This window comes from Megalobrama amblycephala, linkage group LG14 (genome assembly GCF_018812025.1).
Source record: "Megalobrama amblycephala isolate DHTTF-2021 linkage group LG14, ASM1881202v1, whole genome shotgun sequence".
Taxonomy (NCBI): domain Eukaryota; kingdom Metazoa; phylum Chordata; class Actinopteri; order Cypriniformes; family Xenocyprididae; genus Megalobrama; species Megalobrama amblycephala.
Genome location: NC_063057.1, coordinates 32,114,254 through 32,132,347, shown reverse-complemented (window position 1 = coordinate 32,132,347; position 18,094 = coordinate 32,114,254). Strand labels below are relative to the sequence as shown.

General features: G+C 36.9%; 1 protein-coding gene and 2 long non-coding RNA genes across 4 annotated transcripts; all 3 read left to right on the top strand.

Annotated features, from left to right (window-relative positions):
• The first annotated feature begins 1,539 nt into the window (after positions 1–1,539).
• LOC125246211 lies at positions 1,540–2,911 on the top strand. Of its 2 annotated transcripts, none has more exons than XR_007179772.1 (3): positions 1,540–1,685; positions 2,239–2,418; positions 2,507–2,911. It is a non-coding gene; the product is annotated as an uncharacterized LOC125246211 (long non-coding RNA). The 2 variants fall into 2 exon arrangements; XR_007179773.1 differs by having other exon boundaries at positions 1,592–1,685; positions 2,236–2,418.
• A 9,899-nt stretch (positions 2,912–12,810) lies between these two features.
• Positions 12,811–15,519, top strand: LOC125246203 (chemerin-like receptor 1). The gene has a single exon (XM_048157131.1). It carries the CDS (start codon positions 13,111–13,113, stop codon positions 13,930–13,932), a length of 822 nt encoding a protein of 273 aa, XP_048013088.1. The 5' UTR covers positions 12,811–13,110; the 3' UTR covers positions 13,933–15,519.
• Positions 15,520–17,467: 1,948 nt separating this feature from the next.
• Positions 17,468–17,866, top strand: LOC125246213. Its single transcript, XR_007179775.1, has 2 exons — positions 17,468–17,686; positions 17,775–17,866. It is a non-coding gene; the product is annotated as an uncharacterized LOC125246213 (long non-coding RNA).
• Positions 17,867–18,094: the final 228 nt, after the last annotated feature.

Below are 18,094 nucleotides of genomic sequence, written 5' to 3'. Positions count from 1 at the left end.
AAATGTAAATCTGTATTGCACAATTACATTTTTAAACTGTTTACACACTGAAAGTGTATCTTGAGGCTTTACTCAGTGAAAACATTCACTCATGAACTGAATCTCCAACTGCAAATCTACATCATTTTCTGCTTTACACTCACTTTGAAATTGTAAAACAAACTTTTTGCAAAACTCTAAACACAGTTCTCTAAATCAGACACTCACAACTAACAGCTCATGTTTCATTTTGGAAACACCGACATTTACAGGCTTTTTATTTCATAACAAGCGTCGGTCGAAACTGAAGCCACATTTTCAAAACTCTTCAGTGACACAGAAGTCTATGTGGATAAACTGAAACATTGTTCATTGCTTTCACACAAAATGGATTTCACACAATCCATGAGCATGTTTTTCATTCATTCTTCACCATCTGTGAAACACTATATACCTGCAGCAGATTTCTCCAATGTTAACACACTGCTTTCAAAACTGATAAAACACATTCAGATCTGATTGATGATAAACTCTGAGCATTTCTGCAGGAATTATACTGAAGTAACATCTCATATTTACGATGAACTTAAATAATAGTTATTCCAAACACAAATAATTGGAGTTTCAGCTGAAAGATTACCCCAGTTGCAGTGCGCACTATATATCTGCTCATCAGTGCTTCAGCTGAACTGATCAGAACTAAATCCAGGATCTGAGCATCAACATCGTGATGGATTACTTTCTTCACTGACAGATGAAAATGAAAAGACAGTCAAAGTTCAGCTTTAGATAAGGAGAAAGAGTGATGGAATGGAAATCATGAACGATGGAAACATGATTATAAACCTGCAGATGAGACTGAAGTGTAATAAACTCCAGCAGCTGAACATGAACGTCTCTCATTTATTAAAACATCAGTAACAGATGAACTGAAGCGGTTCAGATCAACAAGAGCTCAATACTGAATTCTGCAGTTCGTTTACGTGTCTTTGGTGCGTGTTGTTCATTATATATCATTCGAACCGCACCACAGTTCATTTTCAGCAAACCAGGGTTCAGATGGCAGCGTTCACACTTATTCAAATGAACCGCATTAACAGAGCGATCGCACCAGAGTTAGTTTAAATCAATCAAACATGCCAAGTGTGAACACAGATTTAATTACTTTACACTTCCAGTCTTTCAGCTCAGATCTTCAACCTTCATGTTTTATACACAACATACCACAATATACCACAATATCTATAACAGTAGAAACTGTTAACAAATGTTGCACTTTAAAAATAAATACATACAAAATAAATAAATAAATAACAGTGTGCCACAAAAGTGGTTTGAAACAACATATGAGGGTGAGATATTTTCATTTTTGGTTGAACTATCCCTTTAATCATGTCGTCAATATCAATATTTTGGATCTAATGTATGAACCTTCTTATAATAAATGTCATTATTTCAGTGCACTGATTCTTCATCTGTTGCAAATATAAATTCACTAAACAAACAATTTATACTCTTTACTTTTTTATCCATGAGCATATCAAAGTTCATATATAATTTAACTCTGAGATTGAGGTGATAAAGTTGGTTCAGGGTTAATGTTTAAACACTTTCTGACGTCTTTTGACGTTTGAGACGCTCGTCCAGAAGTCAAAGTGTCTTGATCTGTGATTATACAGAAGACTGCTGTGGATCTCATGCTTCTCGTAAGTCAGCTTTAAACTCATTTAATGTTTCAAATAACACGTGTATCAGGAAAATAATATAATAAATAAATATAATAATATGGTTTAATATTTAATGTATTAGAAATATTATATATTAGAATGATATGAAGGTCTTTTGAAAGGTTGAACTGTGCTTTTAGGACAAATGTGTTTTATTTTTCATATAAATATATGATGTTTTTTTTTTTTTTACATTATATTTATTGCAATTAGGTCTTTTGGTTAAACAATGATTTGACAAATGCATGCTAATATTTCATAATCATTGTCCATAAACAGCAAAATGTCTGTGAGATAAACTGTTTCTTGTTTTCCTGGATAGTAAATGTTCAGAGTTCAATAGAGGGAATTTTTACATTTACAGTGTATTTCTATATAGAGAATTAAACTTTCAAAAATGATTTGACTCAGAATACATCAGCTGACACTCGACTGTCTGCGTGTGTTAAACATGATTTATCTCAAATGTTCTGAATTTAGACCATTTTTTGGCAGCAATGCAAATAATAAATCGTTTTTTTTCCCCAAGCAGAGAGAATAAAGGTTAATGGACTGGAGATGATGTGTGACGGACCGAATCTGAAGATTCAGAAACAACTGAACAACAAAAACCAGGAGAACAGAGAGAAAAACTCACAATCTGAAGAATTAAAGAAGAAAAGATCCATGATGTTTCATCAACAGGACAGTGTGGATCCAAAAAGACCAAACTGTGAGTATTTTACCATCACAGAGTTTGAGTTCATCTGGAGCTGTTTATAAAGATTTATTAAATGATCTGTAATCTTGATTTTCTTCAGTTTGTCATGATGAAGCTGTAGAGAGTCATTCACTGACAGATGAAATATAATCCACTGACAGAAACTACTGACGTGTGCAGCTGGAACTGATGGAAAAATCAACTTTAATGAAGCAATAATCATAATAATAATAAAGGACACAAACGGGACAGAGATGTTGGATGAGACTACATCATCCCAGAGACTCTTACAGGACGAGCGGAGCGAAGGAGGGATGAATGGACCTTCAAAAGAGTGTTTTTCACAGACATTTGACCTGCAAGAACATTTCATTTGTGTGATTTATGTGAATGTGAGCGATCTATACTGAAAAATACAGTCACTGCTGAACCTTTATGTGTCTGATCTAAGAAAGAAAAGAAAATCACACTGAAAAACAAGATCAAACTGAAAGTGAAGTGGATTTTATTTCAAGAGCAGTAAACTACGCCATCTGGAGGAGAATATGAGCGTGTCAAAGTGTCATAATCATCAGTAATACTGTAATTATGAATGTTGATATCAGTGAACACTGATCTGGATTCAGTTCAGATGTTTGGATCAGAGAACTGAACTGGATTCAGTGTGGAATCTGAATCTGTCCATCAAATCATATTCAATATTGTAAATCACTTTATAAGTTATCTGTTTATTTATTATTTTTTACTGCAAAAACCATTCAGTGTGTGAAAGATTATGTGTGAATGAAAGTCTGTTTCTACTGTATATCTGGAACACATGAATCAGTGAAATAAAGAAATGTAATAAATGGATAAATGTAGAAGTCTATTAAAAAATAAATAAATAAATCTGAATCTGGATCAGAGATCACATCAACATCTCAGAAATAATCCAGATCTACATGAACTTCAAACCTGCACTGTTTTGACCTTTGACCCCTGTAAAACAGTGAAGTGTCGCCCTCTACAGGTGATCATCAGAATCACAGCAGCACTGGTCAGGAATACGATCTCATATTCACAAACTCGTCAGTCTTGGTCATTAGACAGAGGCGATTGATTAATATTCTAATATTCTAGAGGCCGAACCCACTTTGCTCTTTCTAGAATACATTATTTAGGCCCCATAGATCTGAACACACTGAATTAAATCATTAAATTAATCTAATTATTAAATTATTTAGGTCAAAACTAGAACAGCCTCACAGGGACACACACAGATATTCAGGACGGCAGCGAATCAAGTGGAAAAAAGAGCTTTTCTAAAAAAAACATTAAATATCTTAACACAACTCTGATTTCATTAACAATTTATTTTAATTCCCCTCACATTCATGCAGTTGTTTTATACTCCACAGATTTCTACAGAATAATCAGTTCACACAGAGATGATGGTCTTCTTCAGTGTTTTTCACAAGAGCAGGAAACAGTGAAGGAAACTCTGCCACAGTGTGCATGTTTTCTACACTGCTATTTTCAACTATCTAGTGGACAATTTGAGATTTTGCATGTCTTTTTAGTCTAATGGAAAGAAACTAAAGAAAAAGAAAACTAGTCATAACCCCTGATTATTGTCGGAGCTTTAACTAAGTTGTTATATAGGCGATTGTATGGGGCTACATGGGTACCTTTTAACAATAGCAAGCATTGGCAGCATTGTTGAATTGCTTTAGCCATAACCTCTGGTTATTGATCAGACTGGCGAGTTTGTGATCGTGGGCCCGCATAACAGCTGGTGCGAGGACCCTGTGTGACTCTGAGAACCCAATGAACGAGTACAATAAGAGTAAAGAGTTAAATAGAATAATCAAATGTCTAGATAAATTATCGTATAAATGGTCAATTATCAATTGGCATTCAAACCTAAATACGAGGTCATAATAAAATGGAGTCAGATAAACGTTTAATTGGAATTAAACTATTTTGCCACTGAAAAGACTGAACGCGCAAGAAACCTTCCCCGTCCTGTGGGAAACCGCCATTGGGCCGATTGGGTGGGGCTTACACCTTTAATGTACGGATTTCATCTGAATTTTTTTTTTAAAAATCTGAAAACTTCAAAAAGCAACGAAATTGTCAAACATCCATTTAGTGCATTTTCACAGAGGAAAACAGCTGCTAGTTCTTTTAATACTGTCTGATTTACTGAGAAATCACTTTAGGTGATTCAGTGTGAGACCAGTCCAAACGAATGCAAGTGGATTCAGACTGTTTTGCAAAGGTGTTTTACCAATTCATAATTTAAAACACAATTTAAGCATCAGAAAATATGTGAGCAGTTCAGTTGCACAGCTGTTAAACTGAACATATGAAGAGAAGCAAGCTTTTTTCTTAAATATCCACGACACAAACAACAAATTTCTCACCACTATAGCAACAGTATACTCCGAGCTGGCGTGAGCGAGTGGAGGCGGGGCTAATTTGCATATTAATTGATCCGTGTATATTAAATAAGGCAAGGGTGTAGAGTTACATTCAAGCTATTTTCAGCCATGAAGACATTTTTTTAAGGGATTTTTAAGGGAGTTTTAAGGGATAAAATAATTGACCGGGGACTTTAAAAGGTTGTTGTGAAAACATTTTGATTTTAAACTCGATTTCTCTTTTTATAAATCAATTGTTTCTTATTTTCACCGGCATGTCTCTCAGGTGTCGAGGACTAGAGCATCTCTGAGCCTACATTCAGCATGAGTAAAATACTGAAGTACTGTTAAAATCAGATACTTTAAGACTTTTACTCAAGTCATATAGGAATTGGTTCTTTGTAACACAAGTTGCAAAGTCATTTTAAAGGGATAGTTCACCCTCAAGCCATAGATGTATGACTTTTTTTTCTTTAAGCCAAACACAATGTTTATTGAAATACATATTTTTCAGTTCCTCAAATCGTGACACAAAGAACAGAGCAGAGCAACACCCAAGCTTTATTCAGTAAAGTATTAATGCATCAGAACGGTTATCATATTTGTTGGTTTATGCTGAAGTGCAGAATCTGGACTCACTGAAACAGGAAGTAGAAGAGCAGAGGAGAGAAGAGCAGGAGGAAGCTTCCCTTATACACTCCATCTAATCAAGATGATAAAGGAATTAGTATTAATTAATTCTATACTACTAATAATAATTATATTAATAGTGGCTAATAAAATGTTAATTATTGATCAATTTCATCAGTTTTCTAAAGAAAATAAAGCACCTGACTAATTCATAAACCTTCTTTTCACACTTTTCTAGCTTTATGCTATTTTTGACTACTGGAATTTTAAATTGTGCTTCTAATGAACAACAACTTGTGTTTGAATTGTTATAATAGTTGTTGTGGGAAAAGGCAACTCTTAGATGAATATATGTAAATTAACACAGAGTAAATTAAAGGCCAATACCTGCTGCATTGTAAAGGTCGGTGTCACAGCACTGGACAGTCACATTCCCTCTATCTGGTTGCTGTTCGATCCCTGGTTTACACTGACGTGCACACCCTTTAGCTGTGATGGCCAACATAGTGGAACCTGCAGAAAAGACGAACGATTGCATTTAGGCTATTAACATATGCAGTTCTTCGTCATATTATCGCTTTTAGTAAACTACAACACAAAATTTCCACTTTATACCTGATGACACAGCTGCAACTTCAGCTGTAATACTTGAACATTTAGAAAATCCATCTGGACATGTCTGCTCTTCCGCTTTATAGGAACCCCCAGGCATGTAAAAGTAGCACCTGAGAGAATATCCTTTAAAGACAGAGAAACATTGAGTTTCCACTCTACAGTATGCACCCAATACACATTCAATACTTGCTGTTTTTTGTACCTCCAGTGAGAAAAATGAAAAGAAGAACGACCGAGACTCGCAGGTCCATCATGTGTCAGGAACAGAACGAAATCACAATGTTTCCATTTGTTTTATGTCTGTTCAGAAAGGTGTGGTGTTTACACACTTTTAATGGGTTTGCCCTCATACTGCATCACATGTATGTGCCCTGTTATCCACAAATGCAAATAATGAGGTCCTGGTTCGACAGAAAAACTGAGTGTGTGTGTTTTCCTCCGCATCAGTTAATACGAACAAGTTATTGTTCATACAAATGGCTGCTCCAACAGGTTATTGGTCCAGGAAAGAAGTAGGTAACTGATGGAGATTGTATTTCAACATAGAGATGAAAAGAACTGTGAACTTTGGGAGACAAAATTTCTAGACCATCCTCATTTGCTAGTCCTAAAGGAAATGATTGCGCATGGTGAGGAAGATGATGAAGACGCTGCCAATAAAAATGAAGTTATTCAGTACCTGGATGACAAAAGTTTGTCACTTGTAATGAGCAGGCCCGGATTAACACAGTGTAGTGCCCTAGGGTGACCACATTATTTTTTTAACTGATTTTTTTGTTGTTTAAAAGTTCACTCAGAAATTAAAATTATGTAATTTACTACTCACCTTCATGTCATTTCAAAGCCCCAAACTGACAGATCTATATATACAGTATACACAGGACAAACAATTATATGTGTTTTCACACCTATGGATCGCTTGTTTTGTTCTGAAACAGGGACTAAATTTGTTACAATGTTGCATTTTCTTCTTGGTTCGGTTCGCGTTCACATGGCAACATTTCAAAGTGTACCAAAATGCGTTAAGGCAACTCACATGTGAGTAAAACTGTCATCTTATTGGTCAGTTTTTTCTGCGTCATCCATCAAAATAATGATTGACAAGTTCGCTCCATGAGCTTATTGTGGCTTTATTTGTAACTGTCGAGACATGCAAACACTATATAAATGTAGCCGTCATTCCGCTGTTAAATTATACTACATTCATTTTAATGCTGCGGCAAATTCAAACGCGTGCTCTTTCTCTCTCGGTCCGTCTCTGGTTTCCCAGCGCTGTCTAGTAGGCGACCTGTTGTCAATATATGGCAAGCCGTTTTAACATTTAAAAGTTAAGTTCGACTATCCGGAATTAACGTTGTAGATATCACCGACGTCTTTCTGACTAGTCGTAATTACATTTTGGATAGTCGGAACTGTCATTCGAGATATCCGTAACGTAATTGTGACTAGTCGAAACGACAGATAGAGATATCTGCAATGCAGTTTTGACTAGGCAAAACTGAATTACAGATATCTGCAATGACGTCATTGAAAACGACATTCAACTCGTCACACATCTTAAATGACAATTGCAGATATCCGTAATTCAGTTTTGCCTAGGCAGAATGAAGGTTAAAGATATCTCAAACGTCATTATGACTAGTGATTATGGCATGGTGCCAATCAGTGCTAATTACCAGTTAACGGGTGCGATTTGAATGATTAGAACAACAACACGCTCTGCTCCCGCCTAAAAGTGCCGGCCTGATTTGCATAAAGATATCTGCAACGTCATTTCGCCTAGTCAAAACTCTAATTCGAGATATCTGCAATTACATTTTGACTAGGCGGAACGAAAGTTACAGATATCTCAAATTTCAGATATCTCTAATCAAAATTCATTTCAAGATATCCATAACTTGATAATAGATATCTACAGTTAAATTATGACTATCCCTAACTCCAGTTCGAGATATCTACAACGTCATTTTGACTAGTCGTAACTCCGGTTACAGATATCTACAACGTCATTTCGCCTTAATTTGAGATATCTGAAAAGGAACATGTAGATATCTTGAATTGAGTTGAATTAAAGATATCTTGAACTGGAGTTGTGACTAGTCAGAATCAAATTGTAGATATCTCAAACTGGAATTACAGATATCTACAATCCAGTTACAGATATCCGTAATTCACATAGTGGATATCTGCAACTGAATTGTAGATATCTGTAATGATAAACCCCATACAAATGAATGGCAAAAGTGACGTCATTTGTCCTAGGAAGAATGTCTTTGTGGATATCTGAAATGACAATTACGGATAGGAAGAACGTAGTTGCGGACATCCGAAATGCTCTTTTCGACGAGGCAAAACTGAAATGCAGATATCCGCAACGCATATCCAGTCTAGCTGTTAAATGTTAAAACGGCTTGCCATAGTCAATAGGCTTGTTCGACTTGATGCAGCGCCGCAAAGACCGATCGGCGGCTGACTTGAAGCAGTGCATGCCGGTAAGAAATGTTGTCCGACTTGAGACAGCGCTGACGTCATGTGACTGTGACGTATGGCTTTAAAGTACCGCGAGAGCGATTCGAGATCAGCCACCTGAGTTAGCCAGCACAGTTTCTCAAGAGGAGCTGCACGAGCGCTGATGACGACACAGCTGTTTCATGATTGGCCGGATTCACCGCATGACAATGATCACGTGTGTTTCGTGTTTATTGTCACGCCTTCAGCTCCACTAATGCTCAAAAATCTGTGTTTTTTATAACAGTTAAAGCTCGTTTCATGTAGTCGCGATGTTGTATTGTGTCATGTTTATCAAAATAAAACGGATAAAAAACGTAGATCCCACTACATTGTTATTTAAATAACATATGCTTATGTTGAACTTATTCTTGTAAAACAGACGCTGTAAGCAGTACATAAAGTTTTGAATGAAAAGGTCTCTGAAACATCAGTGTATTAGTCAAATACTGCATTTATTTCACTTCAGCTGTGATAAAGGGTGCTTTCACACCTGCCTCATTTAGTTCGGTTGAATCGTACCAGAGTTCGTTTCCCCCTTTGGTGCGGTTCGTTTGGGCAGGTGTGAAAGCAGCAATCGCACTCGGGTGCGCACCAAAAGCGGACCAAACAAGCGTACCGAGACCTGCTTGAAGAGGTGGTCTCGGTACGCTTTCAAACGAACTCTGGAGCGGTTCGCTTGAGATGTGAAAGCAATCCGACCCAGTTAACGGACCAACGAACCAAATGATGTCATAATTCATAACGGGAAATTTGATATAAAAAGCGGTAGTGTCTGATTCTGTGAGTGAGCACATTATTTACCATAGCTGAAAACCAACGAGCGCCTCTGTTGTGTATTTGCACTTCTCCGTGCGAGAATGCTGTCCCGACAAAGCCTTTCCCCGCTCTGCTTCATTATAAAATGTATATGGTCTCTCTCGACACACTGACAACAGTTCGCCTACTACTAGACAGCGCTGGGAAACCAGAGACGGACCGAGAGAGAAAGAGAGAGAGGGCGTTTGAATTTGCCGCAGCATTAATATATGTAGTATAATTTAAAAGCGGGAAAGACGGCTACATTTATAAAGTGTTTGCGTGTGTCTCGACAGTTACAAATAAAGCCACAATAAACTCATGGAGCGAACTTGTCAATCATTATTTTGATGGATGACGCAGAGAAAATTCTGACCAATAAGAGGACAGTTTTACTCGCATGTGACTTGCCTAACGCATTTTGGTACGCTTTGAAATGTTGCTATGTGAAAGCGAACCGAACCAAGAAAAAAAAGCAACATTGTAACAAATTTAGTCCCTGTTTCGGAAAAAAACAAGCGATCCATAGGTGTGAAAACACCCAAAGTATGCAAACCGATGCAAACGCAGCGCGAGCGTCACTACGGGAAGCAGAAAGTGTCCGACTTCACGTCTCCGTTTTCAGCTCCTCCCCGCCTGCACGCGGCTAATCTCGCCGATTGGTTACATCCAGCCGCAGCCGATGTCGAACACACCTAAAGTGTCAAGAGAGACCATATACATTTTATAATGAAGCAGAGCGGGAAGAGAGGCTTCGTCAGGACAGCATTCTCGCACGGAGAAGTGCAATTACACACCAGAGGCACTCGTTGGTTTTCAGCAGTGGTAAATAATGTGCTCACTCACAGAATCAGACACTACCGCTTTTATATCACATTTCTCGTTATGAATTATGACATCATTTGGTTCGTTGGTCCGTTAACTGGGTCGGATTGCTTTCACATCTCAAGTGAACCGTTCCAGAGTTCGTTTGAAAGCGTAACGAGACCACCTCTTCAAGGAGGTCTCGGTACGCTTGTTTGGTCCACCTTTGGTGTGCACTCGAGTGCGATTGCTGCTTTCACACCTGCCCAAACGAACCGCACCAAAGGGGGAAACGAACTCTGGTACGATTCAACAGAACTAAATGAGGCAGGTGTGAAAGCACCATAAATCAGAGATTGGGCTCTAAATGAGTTCAGTGATTCAGGTCAAATAATGAATGTGAAAACATAACCAACACCACCTGATCATCTTTTCTCTTTGTGTGTTCGGCTGTTAGGACTCAGTTACAGCAGCCAAACAAAATCTAATATTAAAAAGTCAAGAGTCAAAAGCCCAACTAAAGCAAAAGCCGATCTCCATGACTTTGACTTCAAAATTGTGATTTTCTTTGGTGATTCTGCTTTTTAACATCAGATCACCTTCCTGACACATGTACTGTGTTAAAATCATCACACAATGAATGTGTCAAAATTAACACAACACGTATTGTCCCTAAACACAAGCACGGATGTGTTTTTGTTTTGTTTTTTTGACTGGACTTGACAGAGATCATTGCAAATTTGATCTTCATGTTCAGAAGTAGCACAGGAGTTTTATTTGTTGTTTCTTTCATGCTTGATTAATCCCTCTTGAATGGTCTTGGTCTCGGTCTTGGAGGGTCTGGTCTGGACTACACCTCTGGTTAACCTTCATGACAGATTCACTGTGTTAAAATCATTGACTCAATGAATGTGTCAGCATTAACACAAGTGTTGTCCCTAAACTCACCCATTGATGTGTAAGAATTTAACACATGTTGAGTCAGTGTCAGAGCTTCCCACACACAGACTTTACCTGGGCGGGAATAATAACAGCCACCCAAGTATATTTGATGGCACATTTTTGCTATTGTTTTAAGCCTCTCATACTTTTTTATCCGCCTGAGATAATGAAACCATCCGCGTTCGTTTTAGAGGCCACCCAGCAAGCTATTTTATGTCTAATAGCCGTCAAAACATAGCCCGCCCGTCTAGGCTAAAACGAGGCCAAATTTGGGCTGTCACAAAACCCGCCCTGTACAGGTACGATCAGCTGTTCGTCCATCTTGGCAGAGCTTTCGATCTCTATTTGAGCGCGTTCGTCCCGCGTCACTTAAAATAACGTCTTGAGCGCGCATAAGACGTGACATGTGAATGGCCCCTAACTATTGGAAAGTCTCCTTTCGTACCTGCTCGTTCAATGTAGTTCAAGGAGAACTGTTTACTCCCACTGACCAGGGGCGTAGCACCAAGTTTTGGGCCCTGGGTACAAACCATCTTGCTGGGCCCCCTTACCAAATAGTGATACCAATGGGTGGGGTATTGCATTTTTATCATAAAACACTTAAAATGTAAACAAAATAAGCCACACTTAATATATTTTTGTCTGAAACTGAAATATATGGCTTCAAATGGCTGCTAAAATATCCTTTATTGTCACAATACCTTTTTTAAAGTGTAGGCTAAGTACAAGTTAATTGCTGATTATTTGTCTGTTTAAAATAAATGCAGACTATAGAATCACAGGGTACACTAACCGCCAAACTAGACATTCAGTCTTTGAATTACGTTTTAAAATAAGTCATTTTCAATCATTAAGATGTGCATTAAACTGAGAACAATCCTGTACTTAATGTAATGAGCGTGCGCGAGCTAATTTGCATAACAATGCGGTAAAATAGGCGCTAACGATCTGTGTTTTCGCCGGTGTTAGATTTTGACAATGGAGGGAAATATACAGTGTTTTCATGTAAACTTCTGACTCTGGGGAGAACTGCAGCAGAAGAGGAGACAAGCTGCTCAGAAAAAATAAACGCCTGGTTTCAATTTTTTCATTTTTGCATTTGCATCATATAGTCTGAAAATTGAATTGTGAAGCGTTAAAGGTGCTCTAAGTGATGTCACGCGTTTTTAGGGAGGAGGAGGAGGGAGGGAGGGTCTGTGTTTTGTTTGACTTTTGGTTGACTTCGAACGTCAACAGAAAGTTACTCCACCCAGGATCACTTAGAGCACCTTTAAAAAACCTTTATTAAAAAAAAAAAAAAAAAAAAAAAATATATATATATATATATATATATATATATATATATATATATATATATATATATATATATATATTATAAAAAAATATATATTTTTTTTTAAATTGCATGTAGTCTTGTTTTGCAGATATTTCTGTATTTGTACTCTAATGATGGTCATATTTTTTTCTGTTTGTGGATTATGCATTATATGTGATGTTTTAATTACTACAGTTTTACAGTCTTGCTGGACTTACTATCTAATGTTTTTCAATGGTTATAATGTAAAGTATTTAAATGTGTTCATTACTGATGAAAGTATAAGGATTTCAGTGTCATTGACTATAACATAAGATATTTCTATAATATATGAAGATATTTTATCCTTGAAAATAGTATAGAAAAGGAAGCCATTCCATGTTTTTATTGGTGTGTCATTTGGAAAGAGAAACTTTTTTACTCCACCAGTTCACTCAAAAATAAAAATCCTGTCATTGGTCAGCCATGAACCTGTATGTTAATGTTAATGTTAATGTTAATGTTTCCGTTGGACATGAAAATAAAATCATCACATAGCTCTTTTCCATAAAAACTTTTACCACTTCTGTAAAGCTTTTTGTCTGCACTATTCCTTTAAGAACGAACGGGTTGAACAGAACCCAACCCTTCCAGAGCAGCATATTATTCACAGTGATATAATCCATTTAATTTGGTTTCTGGATTTTCAAGATGTCTTCAGATCACGTTAACGGGAACGATACAGACTACGATTCTATCATTCAGGAAATTCAAAGCATAGACGATACAAGCAGTAAGCAGTTCAAACATGAGATCAGGATGACTTACTTCACTACATATTGTATTGTTCTCATCCTGGGTGTCACCCTCAACTTCACTGTCATTGTCATCAGCTGCAGGACATACAAGCGTTTTCAGGAGGTTGCCATTTGGATTATGGCGTTGGCTGCAACACATTTAGTCTCCTGTACATCTGTTGCGTTTCAGCTCCTGTATGCTTACAATCACTTTGAATGGAATTACGGAGCTGCAAGTTGCAAGCTGTCATCCTATATCACCTACGGCAGTATGTACTTCACGGGATCCATGCTGAGTCTCTGGAGCATCAAATCTGTCCTTTTAAAGAGCGCGTGCACAAAAAAGTGCATGAATTGTAATATTATTTTGATTTCATTCTCCTGGACCATTGCAGCAGTCTTGGCATGTCTTTCGCTGTTTTCCAGAGAGGTTCGATATCTTCAGTGCATTGATGACTATGACTTTGACAAATCCAAAACAACTCAAGACGGCATTGCAAGACTGAAGACTGTCGTTGTCATGCGATTTCTCCTCGGGCTATTGGTGCCAGCTTTGATAATGTTCCTCAGCTGCTGTGTGGCATCATCTCACAAAACATGTAAACAATGCAGGAAGCAGGCACAGATCATCTGTGCTCTAAAGATCGTGTACTTTGTGTGCTGGGGCCCTCAAATCTTCTTAACTATGCTTCAAGCCACTGTAAGCGGCAGCCTGGGTACAGTTGTGTCAAAATAGGGACTTCCAGCAGCCACCGTACTGGCCACAACCCACCTCTTTACCAGCTCACTCGTGTATCTGTTCCTGGGACGCAGTTTTAAAATGAAGTGGATGGGACATGACCCAGAGGAGCATCGTAATCACAATGAGAGGGAAATGAAGCAGTTGAAGCAGTAGAAAAATATAGTTGTAACACATACAAGCAAGGAATGTGCACTATACTGACTGTCTATGAAAAACAGGTTGTATGCTGAAACTGAAAAGTGGCCTGTTTCTTTTAACTTTTATCCAAACTCTGAAATGTCAAGATTCTTATGGAAATTAGCCCTGTATGTTCAAATTTCCTGCTTTGCTTTAACTTAATTTGCTGTAGAACAACATCATATGTCGGCTATACACTTACTTGCATGACATGACCATTCTCTTATTGGTCTCAGTGGCATAGCGTCCGGGTATGCACGTGTATATGGGCCCAGGGCCGCGCTATTACGGGCTAAATACTTCGGGCGTCCGCGCACCGTCTGCATCGCGTGATTTTCGTCATCAGGAGGGTTTGCGGACGTCCGCGTGCAGCCCAATTTTTGTGATGGCACGGACAGTGTGTGTACTGTACAACAGCCCGTGCGAGAGTGAATTGAGTCCTTGAAAACAGATGTCCCCTAGATAGTGCGCAGTGCACACGCCGAACGCGTCTTTCCGCAGCCAAATACTTTTAAAGGCTCGCACGCGCGTCTGTGCGCGAGACAGAACCCGTGTACATATGTTCAGAAATAAGAAATTATAGAAATAATGTTGTCAATATAGCTTGCTATAGCCTATCTATGTTAAATGTACTAAAAGTCATAAAAAAAAGCTGAATAAATGGACCAAAATATGTGTCGTAGCGATTATCTTTGTAGTTAACTGTCATTTTAAACGTATGCATGCAGTAATGTAGCCTAAGTAGCAGGCCTACAAAATGAGTCATATGGGTTATCTGAAAGAAAAATAAATAAATAAATAAATAAATAAATAAATAAATAATAAAACGGCTTCGTCTGCACATTTTAAGATAAAATAAATGTAACTCGTACATTCGCTGGGATACTTTTTATTCAACGTAATAAAATGCACATAAAACGTGATGGAAACATATAGAGAAGACACTTCTAGTACATTTATTAGAAATAAATTAGGAATCTTGGGACTCATCCCATCTGAAAATGATGCAATGATCATTCTGAAATTCCAAAGCCCGAGTCGAATCGGTCGACTTCAAACTTGGACTGTGATGAAAATCTGTTTTTTGACATTTTCTAAATAGATCTGCAATGCAAAGTCACTACAATAGTATACTGTAGTGCTGTTGTTGTCATTCCTAATGTTTACCATTTTTGTCTGCATGTTTTAAAGTGATAATATCTTATTCTTAAAGTCCTGTGATTCATCCGCATAAGACAACCACCAATATATATTTCCTGTTGTAGGCTATTATTAAATGAGGCTTATAAAAAACTTTTGAAAAAAAAAGTTGCTATATTGATTCTGTATCAAAATATTGTTGCTGTGTTGTCATAATACATTGTTTCTATTATATATAACATTTTGAGTTTATAAACATTGTATGTCAAAATGTGCTTATGGTGTAATTAATATAAAACAAATTGATATATTATGTTGTTGTTGTTGTTTTCAAATAAAAAAAGAATGTACACTGATCCACCGTAATAATGAGAAAATTGGGTTTCATTTATGAAACATTATGAAATAAGAGTAGATTAATAAGATTACATGAATGAGGTCCATGATACAAGAAGCAGACAGAGCAATTGACACCATGCATAGCTCTAAACATGCATGGAAAACAAAATGTTTTATATGTAACATTTACATTATAGCTGGTATTAAATAAAATATACAGTTGCAAGAAAAAGTTTGTGAACCACTTGCAGAATCTGTGAAAATGTGAATAATTTTAACAAAATAACAGAGATCATACAAAATGCATGTTATTTTTTATTTAGTACTGTACTGAGTAAGATATTTTACATAAAAGATGTTTACATATAATCCACTAGACAAAAAAAAATAAAAAAAAATAGCTGAATTTATTAAAATATCCCTGCTCAAAAGTATGTGAACCCTTGATTCTTAATACTGTGATTACATGCATCTTCTGTTTCTTCTGAAGGGCAGTACTAAATGAAAAAAAATATATTTAAACGAAATAAGAAAAATTTGAACATCTTCATCCTATTCAAAAGTTTTCACCCCCGTCTCTTAAAGGGTCATGAAACCCTGGCTGCACATCATTGAAAACACTAAAGGTACTCATTAATGTTATTCATAAGTGAAAAATAGTTATTTTTGCATTTTTCAGAGCGATTTCTGTCTTCCGGTTTGAAAAGCTGAGTCGGAGCAATGTCATAAAATCTGACGTAATCGTAACCAAGTATGGGCATGGTCGAATATGCTGACATAGACCATTTCGAGCGATTCTCGACATATTCATGACATAAAGCTCATTCAATCCAATCACTGTGCTGTAGTATGCATACGATTATAATTGCAGAATTATGCATGAGGAAGTATCACTTCTCTCGCCTCGGTCTCTTGTCATTCAGAGACATATCGTTGGTGTTCGTTTCCTCAGTGCTACAACACAATGTGTTTTCCTGCGACACGACCAGAGAGCAGAGGTTTGTGTGCATGTGGATTGTTTTGTAATCTACCAGCAAAAATGGAAAACATGTTCACGTGAGATCGCATTACAGCGGAGAATTCAAATGTAACAAAAGTGCGGCTCATTCACCTCTGGTCCTTGTACGGTCCGTGAAACGCTTCACAATTCAATTTTCAGACTATACAATGCAAATGCAAAAATGAAAAATTGAAACCAGGCGTTCATTTTTCCTGTTTTTCGGTTACATCATCAATGGATATTTGCCATTGACTTTTGAGACGCTCATCCAGAAGTCAAAGTGTCTTGATCTGTGATTATACAGAAGACTGCTGTGGATCTCATGCTTCTCGTAAGTCAGCTTTAAACTCATTTAATGTTTTAAATAACACGTGTATCAGGAAAATAAGTGTAATATAATAATATAATTTGATATTTAATATATTAGAAATATTATATATTAGAATGATATGAAGGTCTTTTGAAAGGTTGAACTGTGCTTTTAGGACAAATGTGTTTTTCCATATAAATATATGATGGGTTTTTTTTTTTTTTTTTTTCATTGTATTTATTGCAATTAGGTCTTTTGGTAAAACAATGATTTGACAAATGCATGCTAATATTTCATAATCATAAACAGCAAAATGTCTGTGAGATAAACTGTTTCTTGTTTTCCTGGATAGTAAATGTTCAGAGTTCAACAGAGGGAATTTTAACATTTACAGTGTATTTCTATATACAGAATTAAACTTTCAAAATGATTTGACTTCACCGAGTTAAAAGTGTGACAACTTGCCCCAGTGTCAGAATACATCAGCTGACACTCGACTGTCTGCGTGTGTTAAACATGATTTATCTGAAAGGGTTCTGAATTTACACCATTTTTGGCAGCAATGCAAATAATAATAATAAATCTGTTTTTTCCCAAAGCAGAGAGAATAAAGGTTAATGGACTGGAGATGATGTGTGACGGACCGGATCTGAAGATTCAGAAACAACTGAACAACAAAAACCAGGAGAACAGAGAGAAAAACTCACAATCTAAAGAATTAAAGAAGAAAAGATCCATGATGTTTCATCAACAGGACAGTGTGGATCCAAAAAGACCAAACTGTGAGTATTTTACCATCACAGAGTTTGAGTTCATCTGGAACTGATTATAAAGATTTATTAAATGATCTATAATCTTGATTTTCTTCAGTTTGTCATGATGAAGCTGTAGAGAGTCATTCACTGACAGATGAAATATAAACCACTGACAGAAACTACTGACGTGTGCAGCTGGAACTGATGAAAATCAACTTTAATGAAGCAATAATCATAATAATAATAAAGGACACAAACGGGACAGAGATGTTGGATGAGACTACATCATCCCAGAGACTCTTACAGGACGAGCGGAGCGAAGGAGGGATGAACAGACCTTCAAAAGAGTGTTTTTCACAGACATTTGACCTGTAAGAACATTTCATTTGTGTGATTTATGTGAATGTGAGCGATCTATACTGAAAAATACAGTCA